Raw genomic sequence first — 18,882 nt, forward strand, 5'->3', positions numbered from 1 at the left:
CTTCAATGGGGCTTTGGTGCTCACTGAGTCTGCCCCCTGAGTATGTCCTTTATGGTTCCACGGAGCTGCAAACTGGATGGTCCCACTCTGACCTCTGGGTACACTGGCTCCTGGATCTCTAGGGAGGTGCTAATCTAGCCTCTGCCTGAGGCTATCCAGCAAAAGCCTCCCTGCAGGGCTTGGGCCGGGCGGGTCCCATGGGATCAACAGGGCGGGGCTAGCAGTTATCCTGCTCTCAGAGGCCCAGCTTCTCAGTGTCTTGGCAGTCGCTGCAAGCCCCTCGGAGAGAAAGCTGCCCTCAAGTTCCGACCGATGCCAGACAGTCCCACTTCTCCCATATGAGTCTGGGTCCCCAGAGACTTGCCCGGAACTGGAGCTCAGAGCCTGAGACTCCCTCCCGATTGAAAACGACAACCGTGCCCTCAGCCACCAGCCCGCTCCGTGTGCGCCTCTGTACCTTAGTATTTTACTTCCGCACTGCGGCTCCTCTGAGTCTCGGTATGCTTTTCTCTTTCCTTCTAGTTGTAGAATTTCCACTCAGCCAGCCTTCCTGTGGTTCTGGGCGATGTCCGTTCCGTCTTTTAGTTGTATTTTTGAAGTGGTTGTTCATGTTCAAGGCAGCAAACTCCGGTGTTTACCTATGCCACCATCTTGGTTTTTCCGATTTTTTTTTTTTTTTAATAGTGACATGGTAGTAGTTGCTTGTTGGGAGACACCATGGTTTTTTTTGCCTGTCCTCTGTAGACAGAAATGTAGGTGGTTTCCAGACATTTGCTGTTATATACAGTATTAAAATGTATGGCCTTTCATCTTAGTCTTTATATACAGATTCAGCTGTATCCATAGAATGAAATTGCCAGGTTAAAAGATATATGCATTTTGTAATTTTTTAAAACATATTTTTATTGATTTCAGAGAGGAAGAGAGATAGAAATATCAGTGATGAAAGAGAATCATTGATCAGCTGCCTCTTGCATGCTCCACACTTGGGATTGAGCAACCCCGGCATTGAACCGTGACCTCATGGTTCATAGGTCAATGCTCAACCACTGAGTCATGCCGGCCAGGTTGCATTTTGTAATCTTGACAGATTCAGCCAGATCGCCTTCCATAGGGCTCAGGCTGCTTCTTGCTGCCCTGCATGGTTTCTCTATAGGGCCACCAGAAGTACTGTCTGGAAGTTGTTTCTGAAAGGAATTCTGTGCAGCTCTGTTGGCATATCTCCCTTTATCTGAGCTGGTAAAGATGAACTGTGATGTGAACTGAAGCACAGTGCCAACGAGAGGGCCTGAGATGGGGAATATTGATTGAGTTGTGCTGGGTCCGCCAGGCCCTGGCCTCTTCCTGCAGCTGCCTGCACTTCATACCTGCAGGCCTGGCCATAACTGGGACTTACATATTAGTCCAGGTTGGCTAGAAGGAGATCTAGTCCCCAACCCTGTTATGTCCCACGGGCAACACTGCAGAGAGCTTCTCTGCTGATGTCAAGCTAAGTTCTGAGAGGATGTGTGTACTTCTCTTTGCAAGTTCAGAATGACTCAGAAGGGTTGAAATTGGAGGCCAGCCCCCACTCCAAGCTTTATTTCCTTTCATATCCCCCCTCCTTTTCATTTAAAAAGGAATGCATGTAATATGTATGTGCAGTTTTTAAAAGAAGCATAAAATGAATACCCATTATCTAGCTTAAATAGAAATTACCAGTCCCTCAAAGGCCTTGTGTGCCTCTCCCAGGTGCATCCCTTTCTCGGCCGCTGACCTGAATTCTCTGGGTTTTATTCCCTTGCTTTTCTTTACTGTACATACAGGGAGGGGCAAAAGTAGGTTTACAGTTGTTCAAATGGAAAATAATGCAATAATGAATAAGTAATAATACAAGAATAATAAACTGTTTCACATACTCACAACTGTAGCCCTACTTTTGCCCCATCCTGTATGTGTATATATACATACACAGACTTTATTGAAACAATATTGTGTGTATTCTGCTGGGACTTTGCTTTCTTGGGTCAATTTGTTTTCTTAGCTTTTGCCATGCTAATGAGGTAGTTCATTATTTTCTCTGTTTATTCTGCTGTGTTAATATACCTTCATTTCTTTCTTTATAATTCATATAATTTTATAATTCATTTCATTTATAATTCCTGACATATACCTAAGTGGAATTGTTGGCTCATTTAGTATGTTCCAACTTCTAAAGTAATGCGGAATTATTTTCTAAGAAAAGTTGTATCACTGTTTACTACACCAGCAGTATAGTGAAAGTCCCCTTTGTTCCACACTCATATCCAAATCTTGGCTTTATATATTTATTTATTTATTTATTTATTTATTATATATTTTATTGATTTTTTTACAGAGAGGAAGGGAGAGGGATAGAGAGTTAGAAACATCGATGAGAGAGAAACATCGATCAGCTGCCTCCTGCACACCTCCCACTGGGGATGTGCCCACAACCAAGGTACATGCCCTTGACCAGAATCGAACCTGGGACCCTTCAGTCCGCAGGCCGACGCTCTATCCACTGAGCCAAACCAGTTAGGGTGGTATTCTTGGCTTTTTAAAAGTTTGATTGATTTTAGAGAGGGAAGAAGGAAGAGATAGAGCAAGAGAAACATCTATGTGTGAGAGAGGTACATCGATTGGTTGCCTCCCGAATGTGAACCCGCAACTTGGGTATGTGCCCTGACAGGGAATTGAACCCGAGACCTTTGGTGCATGGGACGATATCGAACCAACTGGGCCACACCAGCCAGGACGGTGTACTTGGACTTTTTAATCTTTGCAAGTCTAGTGAGTATTAAGTGATATCTTGTGTCTGTGTATGTTTGATTATAAGATATACATAGGAAAGTACATAAACTGCATGTGCAGTTAAATGGAACAGTATTATCTGTAAGGTTTATCTATGTCATTGTTCTCTAATGTTTCATTGTATGAATGTACTGCAGCTTACTTCTCCATCCCAGACACAGACATTGGGTTGCTTCTAGTGTGGGGCTTTTATAATAAACGAGGTGGCTTGAACTTCATTGTACAGGCATCCTGCCTCACAGATGCAGGCATTTCTCTAGGGTATGTAATGTACCTAAGTGTGGAATTGCTAGGTTTAGGGTGGTGTTTCAAAATGGGTCCTGACTAATGAAATTGAGCATAGTTTTTCATGATTATTAACCATTTGTTTCCTTTTCATATCTGCTATTCATGTCTTTTGCCCCCATTTTTCCTTCTGATTGTTTAACTTTTTAAAATTTCTATATGTTTTGTATGGGTACTAATCTTTTATAAATCAATCCTTTGCAATTAATAATTATTGCAAATGTATTCTCTTAGTTTGTGGCTCACTATTTCACTCTTGTCTTAGTGTCTTGTTTTGTGTGTGTGTTTGTGTTTATGAACAGAAGTTCTTAATTTTAATTTAGTCAAATATACCAATCTTTTGTGGTTTACCCCAAGGTTCTGCAGGCTAAGGCCTGTTGGTCAAATTAGGCTGATGGCCTACTAGTATTTCTGTGAATAAAGTTGTACTGGGACACAGGCCCCATTCTTTCACATGTTGTCTGTGACTGCTTTCCTGCCACATGGCAGAGATGAGTAGCTGCAAGAGAGACCACAGGGCTCAAAAAGCCTAAAATATTTACTGTGGGCCCTTTACAGAAAAAGTTTGCCAGCCTATGCTTGCCCCAAGGTCATAAAGATCATCTGCTTTTTCTAGAAAAGCTGTTCTCTGATGCATTTCTAACAAATGGGAGTGTGATCCTCTTCTTTGAAGCTTTACTCTTTTTCTTTTTTAAAATATATTTTATTGATTTTAGAGAGGAAGGGAGAGGGAGAAAGAGAGAGAAGCATCAATGATGAGAATCATCGATTGGCTGCCTCCTGCATGCCCCCTACTGGGGATTGAGCCCACAACCCCCTTGACCGGAATTGAACCTGGGACCCTTCAGTCTGCAGGCTGACGCTCTATCCATTGAGTCAAACCAGCTAGGGCTACTCTTTTTCATTTTGCTGGTAAACTTTCTCATGGGTCATTTTCCATATTAGTAAAAGAGTAACCAACTAGCAACTATAGGCTAATTCTAGCTGTAAATAAATTTTGTTCGGTCCAAACATTTAAAGAGGTAATTGCAAACATTTAAAATCAGATTTCACATACATATTTGAGTTTATTTTTAAAAAACACATTTCTTTTGTTCTACTTTTAAAAAATATATATATTTTTATTTCAGAGAGGAAGGAAGAGGGAGAGAGAGATAGAAACATCAATGATCAGAGAGAATCATTGATTGGTTGCCTCCTGCACACCCATTACTGGGGATCAAGTCCGCAACCCAGGCATATGCCCTTGACTGGAATCAAACCCAAGACCCCTCAGTCCACAGGCCAACGCTCTATCCACTGAGCCAAACCGGCTAGGGCTGAGTTTCTTATTTCTATTGAAAAATTGAAAGTTCTGAGAGTCTTGCCTACATTTGATGGTGGTGACAGTCTCTGAGAACAGAGTAGCAGCTCTTGCCTATACAGATGGGCCTGCCCTCTGCAATTTGCTGTAGTAGCCATACTCTCATTTGTTCCTTCATTCTGAGCCCATTAGTTCCATTTCTTTTGCTGGTTCTTTTTGTGGTTGTTGTTTGTTTGTAAAGTGAATTATATCGATTGATTGTCTAGTGCTAAATCAGGGTTGCATCCCTGGTGTAAACCTGGGTAGGTCATGATATAGTATCATTTTTACATATTGCTGGATTTGACTTGCTAATATTTTATTGAGAACTTCCATGTCTGTGTTCATGAGGGATATTAGTCTATTGCTTTTTTTTTTAATAAATCTCCCCATATTTTATTTTTTATTTCCGAGAGAGGAAGGGAGAGGGAGAGAGAGAGAGAGAAACATCAATGATGAGATAGAATCCTTTATCAGCTGCCTCCTGCAAGTCCACAACCCAGACATGTGTTCTGACAGGGAATCGCTCAACCACTGAGCCACACCAGCTGGGCTAGTCTATCACTTTTACTGTGTGTGTGTGTGTGTGTGTGTGTGTGTGTGTGTGTGTGTGTGTAATGTATTTGTCAGGTTTTGACTTAGGGCTATGCTCTCCTCATAAAACTTTTCTATTTGTTAATCCTCACTCGATACTTTTCCCCATTAGTTTTTAGAGAGAATGGGAGGGGGGGGAGGGTTGGCGGGGGCCGGGGGTAGGGGGAGAGACACGTTGATTGGGGTTGCCTCCTACACGTGCCCTGACGGGCTGGAGATCAAACCTGCGACCCAGATACATTCCCTTGATTGGGAATTGAATCAGCAACTCTTTGGTACATGGCTGATGCTCTAACCACTGAGCACATGGGCCAGGGTTGTGGAGATATTTTGAAAACACTCAGGAGCATTTGCCATCTTGCTCCCTGGTATATGTCGTCACTTTGGCTCAAATAAACTCATAACCAAAAAAAAAAAAAAAAATTAAATTAAATTTCTTTATTATATATAAAGCAATTCAGAATTTTTGTTTCATCCTCTGTCACTCTGGATAGATTTTCCCCCCCAAGGAATTTGTCCATAGTTCATCTAAATTGTCAACTTTCTTGCCATAAATTTGTCCATAACGTTTCCTTATTATCCTTCGAATGCCATTGGAACTTGTAATGAGAGCCCTGCCTTCATTCCTGATGTTGGTATTCTCATTTTAGTTCATCAGTGTAGCTTGGAGTTACCAGTTTTGTTCAACAATCAACTTTTTGTTAATTTTCCCATTGTCAGTTTTCTGTTTCTTTGATTTCTGTTCTTTGTTAGTCCTCCCTTCTACTTTCTTTGGGTAGACTTTGTGCTTCTTTTTTCTGAGGTAAAACCTGAGATCATTGACTTTTAGGCTTCTTTTCTGACATAAGCATTTAAAGCTGTAAGTTCCCTGCTGCGTGCTTCTCTAGGTGTATTCCACAACTTTCAATATATTGTATTTTCATTGCCATTTAGTTTGAAATAGTATTATCTCATTTCCCTTGTGATTTCTTCCTTGTCCTATGGATTATTTAAAATATGTTGTTTAATTTCCAGATACTTGGGTTTTCCTAGATATTTTATTATTATTGATTCTGACTTAATTCTGTTGTATCGAAGAGCTTTTATGATTTCGGTCCTTCTAAATTTATTGAGATTTGTAGCCCATTTTATGGTCTCCTAGTGAATGTACCCTGTGCACTTGAAAAAATGTGTTCTTTTTCAAGAACTGTATTTTACAGTTGAGTTTAGTATTCTATAGCGTGTCCCAAAATTCATGCAAGATTTGAATTTTGCGTGAGCATTAACAACAACAACAACAACAACAAAAAATAAAAGCCCAATTTTACTTGGTTTAGTGAATCAGATTCTAATACCTGTTGCCCTTTGATTTCAATCCCTTCAATTTGATAAGCATTACCAAGTACCAATTATGGCCCAGGCGCAGGGACAATGAAGACCACTGAAGACCACAGCTTTGCATATGTGCCAGCAAAGCCATGGAGGCCATTTACCCGATGTGCTATTCCATACATAACCCTATACTGCATACTTTATGAATCAATAAAAAATTTACAATTTTTAGTTATAAACCTGTGTTTTCTATCAAAATTACTTCTTGCGTGAATTTTGGGACACCCTATATAAATATCCATTAGGTCAGAGTGTTTCACACAGTAGTTCAGATGATCTGTGTCTTGATTTATTCTATTTTTTTATCTAGTTCTATTTGTTGTTGAGAGAGGGATATTAAAATCTCCAACTATGGCTGTGGAATTGCTTTTTCTTTTTCTTTTCTTTTTAATCTTTATTGTTGAAAGTATTACATATGTCCCCCTTTCTTCCCCCATTGACCCCTTCTAGCCTAACCCACCTCCCACCCAAAGCCTTCATCACACTATTGTCTGTGTCCGTGAGTTATGCATATATGCTTACAAGTTCTTTGGTTAATCTCTTCCCACCCACCCACCCCGTCTTTTCTCTGAGATTCAACAGTCTGTTCCATGCTTCTATGTCTCAGGATCTATTTTGTTCATCAGTTTATTTTGTTCGTTAGATTCCACATAAGTGAGATCATATGATACTTGTCTTTGTTTTGTTTTGTTTTCGTATTTTTTTTATTGATTTCAGAGAGGAAGGGAGAAGGAGAGAGAAATAGGAACATCAGTGATGAGAGAGAATCATTGATTGGCTGCCACCTGCACGCCCCCTACTGGGGATCAAGCTCACAACCCAGGCATGTGGCCTTGACCAGAATCGAACCTGGGACCCTTCAATCTGCAGGCCGACACTCTATCCAGTGAGCCAAACCGGCTAGGGCTTTCTTTTGTTTTTGAATTCTTTTAGTTATAACTTCATATATTTTGAAGTTCTGTTATTAGGCAGATACATTTGTGATTTAGTTTTCCTGATGAATTGTATTTGTTTTCATCCTGAACTATCCTTTTTTTTCTGGTAATACTTTTTATTTTGAAGTCTCTTTCGTCTGCTATTAATATAGTCATTCCGGCCTTCTTATGTGTACTTTTTATACGGTATATCATTTCTATCCATTTACTTTCAGAGTACCTATGTTTTTGCATTTAAAATAATTGTTTTGTAGACAGTATATAATTAGGTCTTGCTTTATCAGTTCTGACAATCCTTGCCTTATAATCAGCAATTAGTCTATTAACATAAAATGTAATTATTGATATTGTTGAATTTATCTCTACCATTTTATTTGTCCCTTATCATTTTCCCCCTCTCTTCATCCTTTCTTGCCTTCTTTTAGATCAAGTAAATTTTGTTTGAGTTCTATATAAGTTTATCGAATGCTTTAAAAAAAAATATATATATATATATAAAATTGATTTTTTTTTTTTTTTTTTTTTTTTTTTTTTTTTTTTACAGAGAGGAAGGAGAGGGATAGAGAGTTGGAAACATCCATGAGAGAGAAACATCGATCAGCTGCCTCCTGCACATCCCCTACTGGGGATGTGACCGCAACCAAGGTACATGCCCTTGACCGGAATCGAACCTGGGACCCTTCAGTCCGCAGGCCGACGCTCTATCCACTGAGCCAAACTGGTCAGGGCTCGAATGCTTTTTTTTTTTTTTAGCTATACCTTCTCTTTTTTAAAAAATCGATTGTAGGGAGAGGAAAGTAGAGAAACATCGATTTGTTTTTCCATTTATTTATACATCTGAACTTTCTCCAAACATTTTCTTTCTTAAGTTCAGCAATTCAGTAAGATTTGTTTTAAGAATATCAATACTCTACACATAAAGCACTTCACTTTCCACTTATGTGTCAAATAAAGATTTGTATTCCTTCAAAAATGTCTACGTTCTTAGCACTGGTGTGCTCAAACATTTTCTCCCTATTATGTTTCAGGGCTCGTGTGAATAATTTTCTACTGAGGTATACTTATACTTACATCCTATCAAGAAACATCCAACTCCCTGAATACAAGGAAACAAAACAAGTAACAGAGAGGGCCATCACTAATTGGTCAAAATAGAGGACATAGCCCTGGCTGGTGTGGCTCAGTTGGTTGAACGTCCTGTGTAACAGAGGGTAGCTGGTTTGATTCCTGGTTAGGGCACATGCCTGGGTGGGTTGCAGGTTTGGTTTCAGTTGGGGTGCGTGCAGGAGTCAGCCAATTGATGTTTCTCTCTCACATTGATGCTTCTCACTGTCTCTCTCTAAAATCAATAAAATCATATTTGAAAAATATATATAGTCCTGGCCAATGTGGCTCAGTTTGGTTGGGCATTGTCCCATGTACCAGGAAGTTGCTGATTTGGTCAGGGGCACATGCAAGGTTGCAGGCTCAATCCCTGGTGGGGGGTTTGCAGAAGGCAGCTGATTGATGTTGCGCTCTCACATAGATGTTTCCCTCTCCCTCTCCCTTCCTCTAGAAATCAATAAACTATTCTTTTAAAAAAATTTATATATATACACACAGTATATTATCCCAAAAACTATATACACACACTTTGAATAATTATAAAGGCATTGTTTATTAAAATACATTTCGTTTTCAAAATTGAGCTGTCAGCTGTTAAAGTGTGTATACATTTTAAAAAATATATATGACATATATGATGATTCTCATCATTGATGTTTCCATTCCTCCTCTATTCCTCTCTGAAATCAATAAAAACATTTTTTTAAAGTGCATAACTTAAGATGCAGTTATGAAACAATATCATAGTAAGGACTATGGCTGATAGATGGTGATCTTTTTAAAAAGCAAAAGAAATACCCATTCTTGTTTTTAAATATGTTTTTATTGATTTTAGAGAGATGGGGGAAGGAAGAGGAGAGGCAGAGAGAGAGAGAACCATTGATTGGCTGCCTCCTGGGGCGAGCCCACAACCCAGGCATGTGCCCTGACAGGGAATTGAACCAGCAACCTCTTGGTGCATGGGATGTTGCTCAACCAACTGAGCCACACCTGACAGAACCTCATTGTGTTTCGACTCATTTGGCGGTTCCTACAGGCAGTTGCATTTTTAATTGCTGCTTACTAGTAAAAAAAAAAAAAAAAAAGGCCTTGTAGGACCACTAACACTGTCTGTTGGCTGACCTAATATTCTTCTGCTTGAGCATAGTGGTGTTTATGCTGATAAAACGTTCCATGATTGTAAAAAGAGCTGCTTTCCTACTAGATGCTTTGTCTTCCCCCAAAATGTGGATGTTCTTGTCTTGAAAAAGTTGGATACTAAGAAATATAAGCTTGTTAATTTGGTAACATAAGTTATACATTAACAAAAAGTTAATAGTAGAAGAAATACCACAAGTTGGCTTATAGCAGAAATTTTAAATAAGCAGCATAGAAAATAAGTGATCTGAATTTATAGTAGGGAGAGATTATTGTCAACTTGGGGGACAGGAGACTTGATGGAAGAGAGGCCTCACACTGGGCCTGAAGCAGTTCAGGTGGAAAGATAGGATGTGGTTGCAGGTAGAGGAAAGAGCATGAGCACCAGCAGGTGTGTGTGTGTGTGTGTGTGTGTGTGTGTCTGTGTGTCTGTGTGTTTTGTGAAATTCAAATTATTAGTGCTTCCCATTTCGTGTAACCCCAAACCACTGAATAGATTAACATTGTGACATTGTAGCCTGACACTGAGGTTTGTGGTTTTCTCATAGGGTGTAGAGGAAACATGAAGACAGATATTGTGCACAGAGTGTGTTTATATCTGGCTCAGGCAGATTTATTGCATTATTGGTTTATTCTTAAAGCCATTGTAGAAAGTTCAATTAACCTGAAATCAAACCTGTTCTTAATAGTGCTCTTGCTTAATCTGATCTTGGAATTATGTTGAAAAGTCTTCAAATCCTGGTTGGAAATATAGATTGCTTATTTTTCCCCCTTTCCCAAACTATGAGGACTTCCATTACTCCCATTATAAACAACATATTAAATCCTTTTAAAAGTATTCTGAGTACTAAGTGGAGGAAAAACAAAAGATATAGGAAAAATAAAACAAGAGAAAATTGTTTAATATTGGAGTGACAAAGGCCTTTACAAACAAGACTAATTTCCTTAATATAGGGTGTCCCCAAAAATGTATACACACTTCGAATGATTATAAAGTCAGTGTTTATTAACATACATTTCATTTTCAGAATTTTAAAGAATCTTCAGAAATGAGTAAGTTTTTGTCAGTGTCTATTTTCAGACTGATGGAGCAGGCACTGCTGATAATGCCAAGCAATGGAATTGCAAACATCAAGAATCATTTAGTTTGGTATGTGTGTGCCCTTAATTATTGCTGGTCAACTATTGCCAGACTTGTACCATAAACTTTATATTTTATGTATCCCCATAAAAAAGTCTAGTGGCTAAATTTTCTTTGTTTAAAGCTTAGTCTGGCTTTACCCATTATTTCAAATCAGTTAAACCTGCAAAGGAGTGAAAATTAAGTGAGTTATCAGCTGTCAAAGTGTATATACATTTTTTTGGGACACCTTGTGTGTAAAGAGCGCTTACAAACCAATAAACAAAAGATAGAAAATGTGGTAGAAAAATGATCAGAGAATATCAACAGTCCATTAACAAAAAAAGACAAAAGAAAATAAAGTATGGATAGATGCTCAATATTGCTCATAAGATAAATGTAAATGAAAATGTAAGTGCAATAACATTTTTACCTGACTGATAGGCAGAGATCCAAAAGTTTCATAGTAGCACTGTGTTGGCATGAGGTTGGGGTGATACACACTCTCATATGTTGCTGGTGGGCATGTAAGCTGATACAGACTCTCTAGATGGTGACTTGGCAGCACTGACCATATTTTAAACTAGACATAACCCTGGACTAGATGTATACTAAGATGTAAACTCATGCATAAGTGAAATGACACATGTATAAGAGTATTTCTAAAGCATTTTTTTTTATTTTGAAACATTTTATTTTTAATTAATCTCCTACTTTACAGAAGTGTTATAAAAATAGTACTCAGGATTCCCTCTCTTCACCTAGTTTCCCCTGACATTAATATCTTGCATAACTATTGTACAGCTATTGACAACTGAAATAACATTAAACAACACTGTTCAGTTATCGGCCGATTTTCTTTTAAGTTAGCCAGTGTCCCATTGATTTCCTTATTTTGGTCCAGGAATCTACATTGTACTTAGTCATATTTCTTCAGTCCCCTCCAGTCTGTGATGGTTCCTCAGTCTGTGTTTGTCCTTCAGAACCTTGGTGCCTTTGACCGTTTATTTTATAGGAGGTCCCATAATTTGGGTTTGTCTGATGTTTTCTTGTCATTAGATTGAGATACATTTTTGGCAAGAGCTTGACAAAAGGAAGGCCATGCCCGCTCACCACACCAGGAGTTGCAGGATGTTGACTCATTTCATTCCTGATGATGGTGATTGTGATCACTTAGTTAAGGGGTATTTGCTACTTTCTCCATGGTAAACTGGTTTTTCTCTTTAAAATCAATAAGTATCTTGTGGGGCATAGTTTGAGATTATGCAAATATTCTGTTTCTGGTGGGCCTTTAAATAGCCATCAACAATTTATACCTGTCACAACTATTACTATGCTTGCTTAATGGTGATGTCTATTCCATCATTCCTTATACATATATTAATTGCAGGTCTACTGTAAGGAAGGCCCTTTCTCCACCCCTCCCATTTGTTTATTATTTATTTAAGTATGGACTAACAGGTACTTCTTTTATTTGTCAGTTTGCAGTCCATTACTTTCATTATTCTGTTGCCCGGATTGTCCTAGATTTTGCTGTTGGGCGCACCTTCCTGTAGGAGCCTGTGTCCTTCCGGCATGCCCCACCTCTTCTGCGTCCTTCATCACTTTCTGGCACCCCAAGGTATTCCAGGCTTAGCTTGTGTGTTTTCCAATGTCCTGATTCCGTTCAGCGGACAGTGGTATTTACAAACCAAGATCTGGTGCCAGGGAGGGTGACTGCCCACCCTGGTTTGCCCAGGATGAAGGTGCTTCCTGGGAGATACAACTTTCAGGTGGGCAGTTCCAGGATGGTCGCTCTCCCTGGTCCCAGGTGTGCCCATTGCTACTGGGGTGGATAGAGCATCGGCCCGCGGACTGAAGGGTCCCGACAGATTCGATTCCAGTCAAGGGCACATTCTAGTACCTTAGTTGCAGACTTGAACCCCAGCCATGGTCAGGGCTCATGTGGGAGGCAACTGATCAATGTGTTGGTGTGTGCCTCTCACATCGATGTTTCTCTCTCTGTGTCTCTCCTCCTCCCTTCCACTCTATAAAAATCAATGGAAAAATATCTTCAGGTGAGGGTTACCCAAACAAAAAACAAAGAAGAGGTAAATTTAGACACAGGATATGCACACAGGGAAGAGAGGGCTGTGTGATGACAGAGGCAGAGGTTGGAATGATGCACTTACAAGCCAGGAGCACCAAGGATTGTGGGTAACACTGGAAGCTTGGGAGAGGGGTGTGGACAAACTCTCCTAGAGCCTCCACAAGGAGTCAGCCCTGCTAACACCTTTATTTCGGCTTTCTGGCCCCCACAACTGTGGGAGAATGCATTTCTGTTGTATTCGTCCACCGGGTTTGTGGCATTTGGTTACACAGCCCTAGGAAATCGATACACACAATCTCATTAGTTTGTAGTTTATCCTTCCTGTGGGTTTTTTTTGCACAGATTAGTGGAAACAGATATTTTCCTGTATTCCCGTCTTTCTTCCATAAAGGGTAGCATGCAGTAGATAACACTTTGGAGCATTATTTTTTTTTTTAAACATTTTGTTGTTGTTGTTAATTCTCACCTCAGGACATTTTCCCATTGATTTAAGAGAGTGGAAAGGAGGGGGAGAGACAGAGAGAAACATCGATGTAAGAGAGACACATCAATTGGGTGGTTGCCTTCTGCATGCACCCTGATCGGGGCCAGGGGTCAAGTCTGCAACTGAGGCATGTGCCCTTGACCCGAATGAAACCTACAGCCCTTCAGTCCACGTGCTGATGCTCTACCCACCAAACCAAACTGGCTAGGGCTGGAACATTATTTATTTATTTTTTTTGAACATTATTTTTAATAGTACAAAACCGGAAGCAGTTTGAACATTCATAAATTGAGCACTAGTACCCATCATAGTAGAACATTTTGTGTTTGTTAAAAAGAATAAGCAGCTCTCTGTAATGATTTGGAATGATCTCTAAGATGTGTACTTGATTAAAATATTTATACATGTAAGAATGGAAAATTTTAGAAAAAGTATGCCAGCCATATATCAAACATCATTACCCTCCCTGCCCCCCACCACATATACACACTAATTTGGGGGCAGGTTTAGAACAGGCAGTTATGGAGGTCTCAAAATACTAAGAGCCGTTAGCCTCTGAATTTTTCGATTTCCTCTGATTTCTGGTTTTCCTTGGGGTAGGGAAGGTTTTAGCTGAGAGGCAATGGGGGAATGCAACCTGTTCTTTTCTGAGGACCAAAAGATAGATGGCAAGGAAAGGACTCTGCTAGCAGAGCAAGGCAGGGCAGGAAGTGAGGATAAATGGTAAGCCCAGCCAGAGTGGCTCAAGTGGTTGAGTGTCGTCCTGTACACTAAAAGGTTGCCAGTTGGATTCCTGATTAGGGCACATACCTGGGTTTGTTCCCGTCAGGCTCATACAGAAAGCAACAGATCAATGTTGTGAGCACTCTCTCTGAGCATGTCCTTGAATGAAGATTAAAAAAAAAAAAGATTGCCCTAGCCAGTATGGCTCAATGGTTGGATCGTCAGTCTGTGCACAGAAGGGTTTCGGGTTCAATTCCCAGTCAAAGGCATGTACCTGGGTTGCAGGCTTCACCCCCGGCCCTGGTCGGGGTGCATGCAGAAAGCAGCCAGTTGATGCCTCTCTCACATCAGTGTCTCGGTCTCTATCCCTCTCCCACTCCCTCTTTCCCTTCCACTCTCTCTAAAAATCAATGGAAAAATATCCTCAGGTGAGGATTAATAAACCAATAACAAAATATTAATTCAGTAAATTCTGCTTTTATGCAAATGGAGTGGATCAAGAATACTCCAAATAAATTCACCAGTGAGGAAAACCAGCATCTCTTCTTGAGGGTGTGAAATCTAATGTTTGGGGTGTCAAAGTGCTCCCTGTTTGTCAAGATCGAGCTTGATGGTATATGGAGAGGGGGGCAGAGGCACCCCCAGTGCTGGTTACCATACAGGTAGGGGCACAAGGTGTATGGAGGATGTTAGCAGACCTGCTGGGTTGGGGCTTCTGGAAGGAGGTAGAATTCTATTGGTTTGTGGAGTGGTTTGGTGGAGGGCCTGGAATACCACCCCGAAGCATTTAGAGTTGACAAGGTTGCATTCAGGAATAAATCCTCCAAAATTGGGGAAGTAAGATGGAGTTGGTGTCAGAAGATGAATGTGTAGAAATTTAGGGGATGCATTGGGGAGAATGTTGTGTAGGAGACGAGCTCGAAGGTAGGCAGGGACAAGGGACTGGACAGGGGAGGACTGCCCACGTGGCTGGAGGGGATAGGGGCCGTGGTAAACGCTACCTGATGTCTCTACTGGAAGAAGACTTGGGAAGACTGCACCTCTGCCCTTCCCTTTGGCCAGGTAGAGGGAGTGGTTGCCAGGTGGAAGCGGGTAAGAGGAATATTAGATGAAAGAATGTCTAAAATGCTGTCAGTGTTTGCTGAAATGAGGAGGTCTTCTCTTCTGGAGGACCTCCTTCATCCTCCTCATTTTAGTGGCTCTGACGCCAGTCTGTCTGGATCATAGTGTTTCATGTAGAATTTAAATCCAGATCCCATCCTGAAGTGAACTTGGGTCTGACGTCCCTCAGACATCGCTTTTTTATCCCACTCTCACTGGTTTTGTCCCTGGAGTCTAACTGCGCTTTGGTGGGAAACGTGCTCATGTCTCCAAATGTGTCCAGGAGTGCTGTTCCTGGTGGGAAGAGCTCACCGTGGGCTCTCTGCCTGGGGTGGGGGGCTGGCTGGGAGCTCAGGGACTTCAGCTCCCCTGGCCTGGTGCAGAGCAGCCCTCTACTTCCAGAAGAAAGAGATACCCCGGGTTTTTTGTTTATTTGTTTTGCTCCTTTTTTTTTAAAGTTCTATGGGTAAAGTAAACACTGAGATTGGGCACAGAGAATTAAAAATTTAGACTGGAAATTGAATATTTTTTGAGTTGGGGTAGATTTTTTAAAAAATATATTTTATTGATTTTTCACAGAGAGGAAGAGAGAGGGATAGAGAGCTAGAAACATCGATGAGAGAGAAACATCGATCAGCTGCCTCCTGCACACCCCCTACCAGGGACGTGCCCATAACCAAGGTACATGCCCCTGACCGGAATCGAACCCGGGACCCTTCAGTCCGCAGGCCAATGCTCCATCCACTGAGCCAAACTGGTCAGGGCGGGATAGATGTTTTTAAAGTATTCTGCACAGAGGTAATGGCTAAGGCCATGTTATTTATAAATCCAGGAATAAGCTAAAAAAAAGTCAACTTTGTATACCTTGTAGGCATGTGGAAGTTGATATGTTGATTTTAAAACCATAAGGTTATTTCTGGACATTCTGTCAGGCACCGTTCAGCAAGGTCTAGACTTCCACTCGGAGGGTCTTGCATGTCTGACCTGTATCCTTGAAAGCATTGGCCATGAAGCACAGACTGACTGATGCCAGTCCCCAGGCTGGTGGTCCTGGAGTTGGTGCGGGACACTGTCCTGAGGGGCTGTAGTGAGGATTGATTCCCGCCAGGTACAGTGGAGGTGTCCACTTGTGTTTGTAGCATCTGTCCGCCGGGCCGGGGACACCAGCATATGATGGGCTTCCCATCTTCCTTTGCAGTGGTTCCTGGGGCCACTGTGCTGAGCAGTTACAGAAAAGGTGAGAGAGTGAGGCCCCTTCCTGAGGTAGAAGAGATCCCTCGCTACTTCTCATTTTTTCAGTACACTAATTAAAAAAACTGACAGTTTCAGACAAAAAAGGAAAATAAAGGAATCAACAAAGATCCTTTAGAAGAGGAGACTGTTTCAGAATATTAACATTTAAACATTTGGATTCCTCTCAGGGGGACATATTTTCTACATTTTTTCATTGCAGTTAAAGTGAGGAAGGCTGGCCTGTCCTTGCTCAGGCTCCTGTGGGGGCTGTGAGCATTGAGGGATGAGGGATGCTTGAGTTGGGGACTTGATACAAGATCTCACTGGGGGTGTGTGTGGGAAGTGGCGCCACGTGGCCCTGTCTGCCTCCGGATTCTGCCCCTGAGTTCCGATACTTCCTGGTATTTGACTTGGGTGAGGATGTTACCAAATAAGTTGGTGACCACATTAGGTCATCTGTTCCCGGGGGCTTATTCTTTGTGCATGTTTGTCTTTTCAGGAAAACCAGTTCTGTGTCCTTGGAGAGCCCCGGTCCAGTCCAGTTGCCCCAGACGAAACCTGGCTTTGAGCTTCCACATTGCACGTCCATTCAGCTCGCAAGCTGCAGAGGACCAGAAGGAGGAGCCTCCACATTCCATCATTAGCAGCACAGAGACCGTACAGGGTACTGCATTCAGCTGTGTTGGGGTGTGGGAAGGCTTAGCTCCTGGCTGGCTGATGAGGGCAGGTTTTTGAGGTGGAAGTAATGATTGATGGAACCACCCACTCGCTTCAGACACAGGAAGGTCTTGGTTGGAGGGAGCGTTCCTCAAAACAATGAATGTGTCCTCGGAACTCCCGACTTTCATTCTGGTGTATTGCCCCCTCTAGTGGTCACCCATGGGTTTGCGACGGGGCACCTTCTAAATAATGATTCATGGCACATCTGTTAATAATCATGGAAGCCAGGAGGAAACTCATTATTGGCCTGGCCCATGCAGGACCACACGCTGAAGTTGTCCTTTCATTCCTAAGAAGTGTCGAGAAGCAGTCTCTAGAGCCAGTCCCAAAGTGGGTCCATTTCTGGCTTTCAAATGAGACAACAGAACCTTTGATGTTTAGGTTAAGAGACTGAGGTTTTCTTGTTATTCTGCTTCATAAGTAATTAATTTGGAAACCAGTGTTTTGAAGACTGGAGTCCAGGGTCTGGTTGTTGAGCCAGGCCGATTCTCATGACTGGACACGTTGGGAAGTACAGGCGGGTGAGAGTTGTCTTCCTTTGCCCCTTTCTGTGGAGAAGGAGGCCCCACTAGGTTTGTTCTGCTCCTGAGATCCTGCCATAGAGCCCCAGAGAATTGGTTTCTTTCTTCTTTATTTTCTCTGGCAAAATGTTTAAAACTCATTACCTTAAACATTCTTTTGAATGGTGTGTAGCATATTCTTCCACGAAAATAGAAATTAAACTTTATTGCTGTGTCTGTGATTCATTACTAGGTTCTGTTTCCAAACATGAGTTCCAGGCTGAGACAAAGAAGCTTCTGGACATTGTTGCCCGTTCCTTGTACTCAGAAAAAGAGGTGCGGTACCTTCAGTCACTCCTAGCATTGCAAGGGTTTTTTTTTTTTTCTTTTGCAAAACTGTTTTTATACTATTCTGGGGGAGATGCCAGATAGTATATTAGCTGTGAGAATGCACTAAATTTAGACAGATCCTAATCTTAGTTACCAGCCAAAGTATTTTTGCCAAAATCTGCTTGGGTAAATATATCTAGATGATTCTTTGGGCCAATTGACTCTGGAAAGTAATTAATTTTGCTGGTAATTGAAAAGCCCCTTTTCTCATCAACTGGTATACTTCCTTCGTTCTAGAGGATCTCTTGGACTTCTGTGGAGTAGAGCAGGGAGGGGCTACTAAGGACCTTTTTGAGGAGATTAAAACTCATCTAGGGATGACAGGCCATGAAGAAATTAGAGAACAAAGAGGCCATCATTGTTTCCATGTTCATTATTACTAGATTGCAAAGAAGAATTTTGAAGAAGGGTAAAGCACCAACTTCCAAAGTTAAAAGGGACTTTTCAGGAAATATTCCCAGGTCTTGTGCTCATAAATATTATATTTATGTATCTTTTTGATGTCCAGCTTCTGTCCCCTTGGGGGCCAGATCAGCCCACTTCTCCCCTTCCCCGCCCCTGCCCACCTGTGTGCTGGCTTCACTGTAAGTAGAAGGCCTGTTTGAGGGAAAGGTGCTCTTCAGACACTGGTGGCTGAGGGGGCCTGTGGCCCTTTTATATATATATATATTGATTTTAGAGAGGAAGGGAGAGGGAGGGAGGGAGAGAGAGAGAAACACCATCAATGAGAGAGAATCATGGATCGGCTGCCTCCTGCACGCCCCCTAGTGGGGATCGAGTCCGCAACCCAGGCATTTGCCCTTGACCAGAATTGAACCCGGGACCCTTCAGTCCACAGGCCGATGCTCTATCCACTGAGCCAAACTGGCCAGGGCCTGTGGCCCTTTTTTTCCTGAACATGGTAGGCCAGTTTTTGATGATCCTAGAGCAGTGGTCGGCAAAC

At 41.6% G+C, this 18,882-nt stretch overlaps 1 protein-coding gene across 3 annotated transcripts in view; it reads left to right on the forward strand.

Annotated features, from left to right (window-relative positions):
- Positions 1–18,882, forward strand: part of TRAP1 (TNF receptor associated protein 1) — a 67,078-nt gene that overhangs the window by 20,506 nt on the left and 27,690 nt on the right. The window contains exons 1-4 of one of the 3 annotated variants that reach the window (XM_036309782.1): positions 2,701–2,790; positions 12,227–12,320; positions 16,829–16,993; positions 17,803–17,885. In XM_036309782.1, coding sequence (XP_036165675.1) covers positions 2,716–2,790; positions 12,227–12,320; positions 16,829–16,993; positions 17,803–17,885 — 417 coding nt within the window. In that variant the 5' untranslated portion in view covers positions 2,701–2,715. Of the gene's footprint in view, positions 1–2,700; positions 2,791–12,226; positions 12,321–16,828; positions 16,994–17,802; positions 17,886–18,882 lie in introns of those variants that run through there. The other 2 variants (XM_036309785.1, XM_036309783.1) reach the window with 2 other exon arrangements.

Source organism: Myotis myotis, unplaced genomic scaffold (assembly GCF_014108235.1).
Source record: "Myotis myotis isolate mMyoMyo1 unplaced genomic scaffold, mMyoMyo1.p scaffold_m19_p_5, whole genome shotgun sequence".
NCBI lineage: Eukaryota > Metazoa > Chordata > Mammalia > Chiroptera > Vespertilionidae > Myotis > Myotis myotis.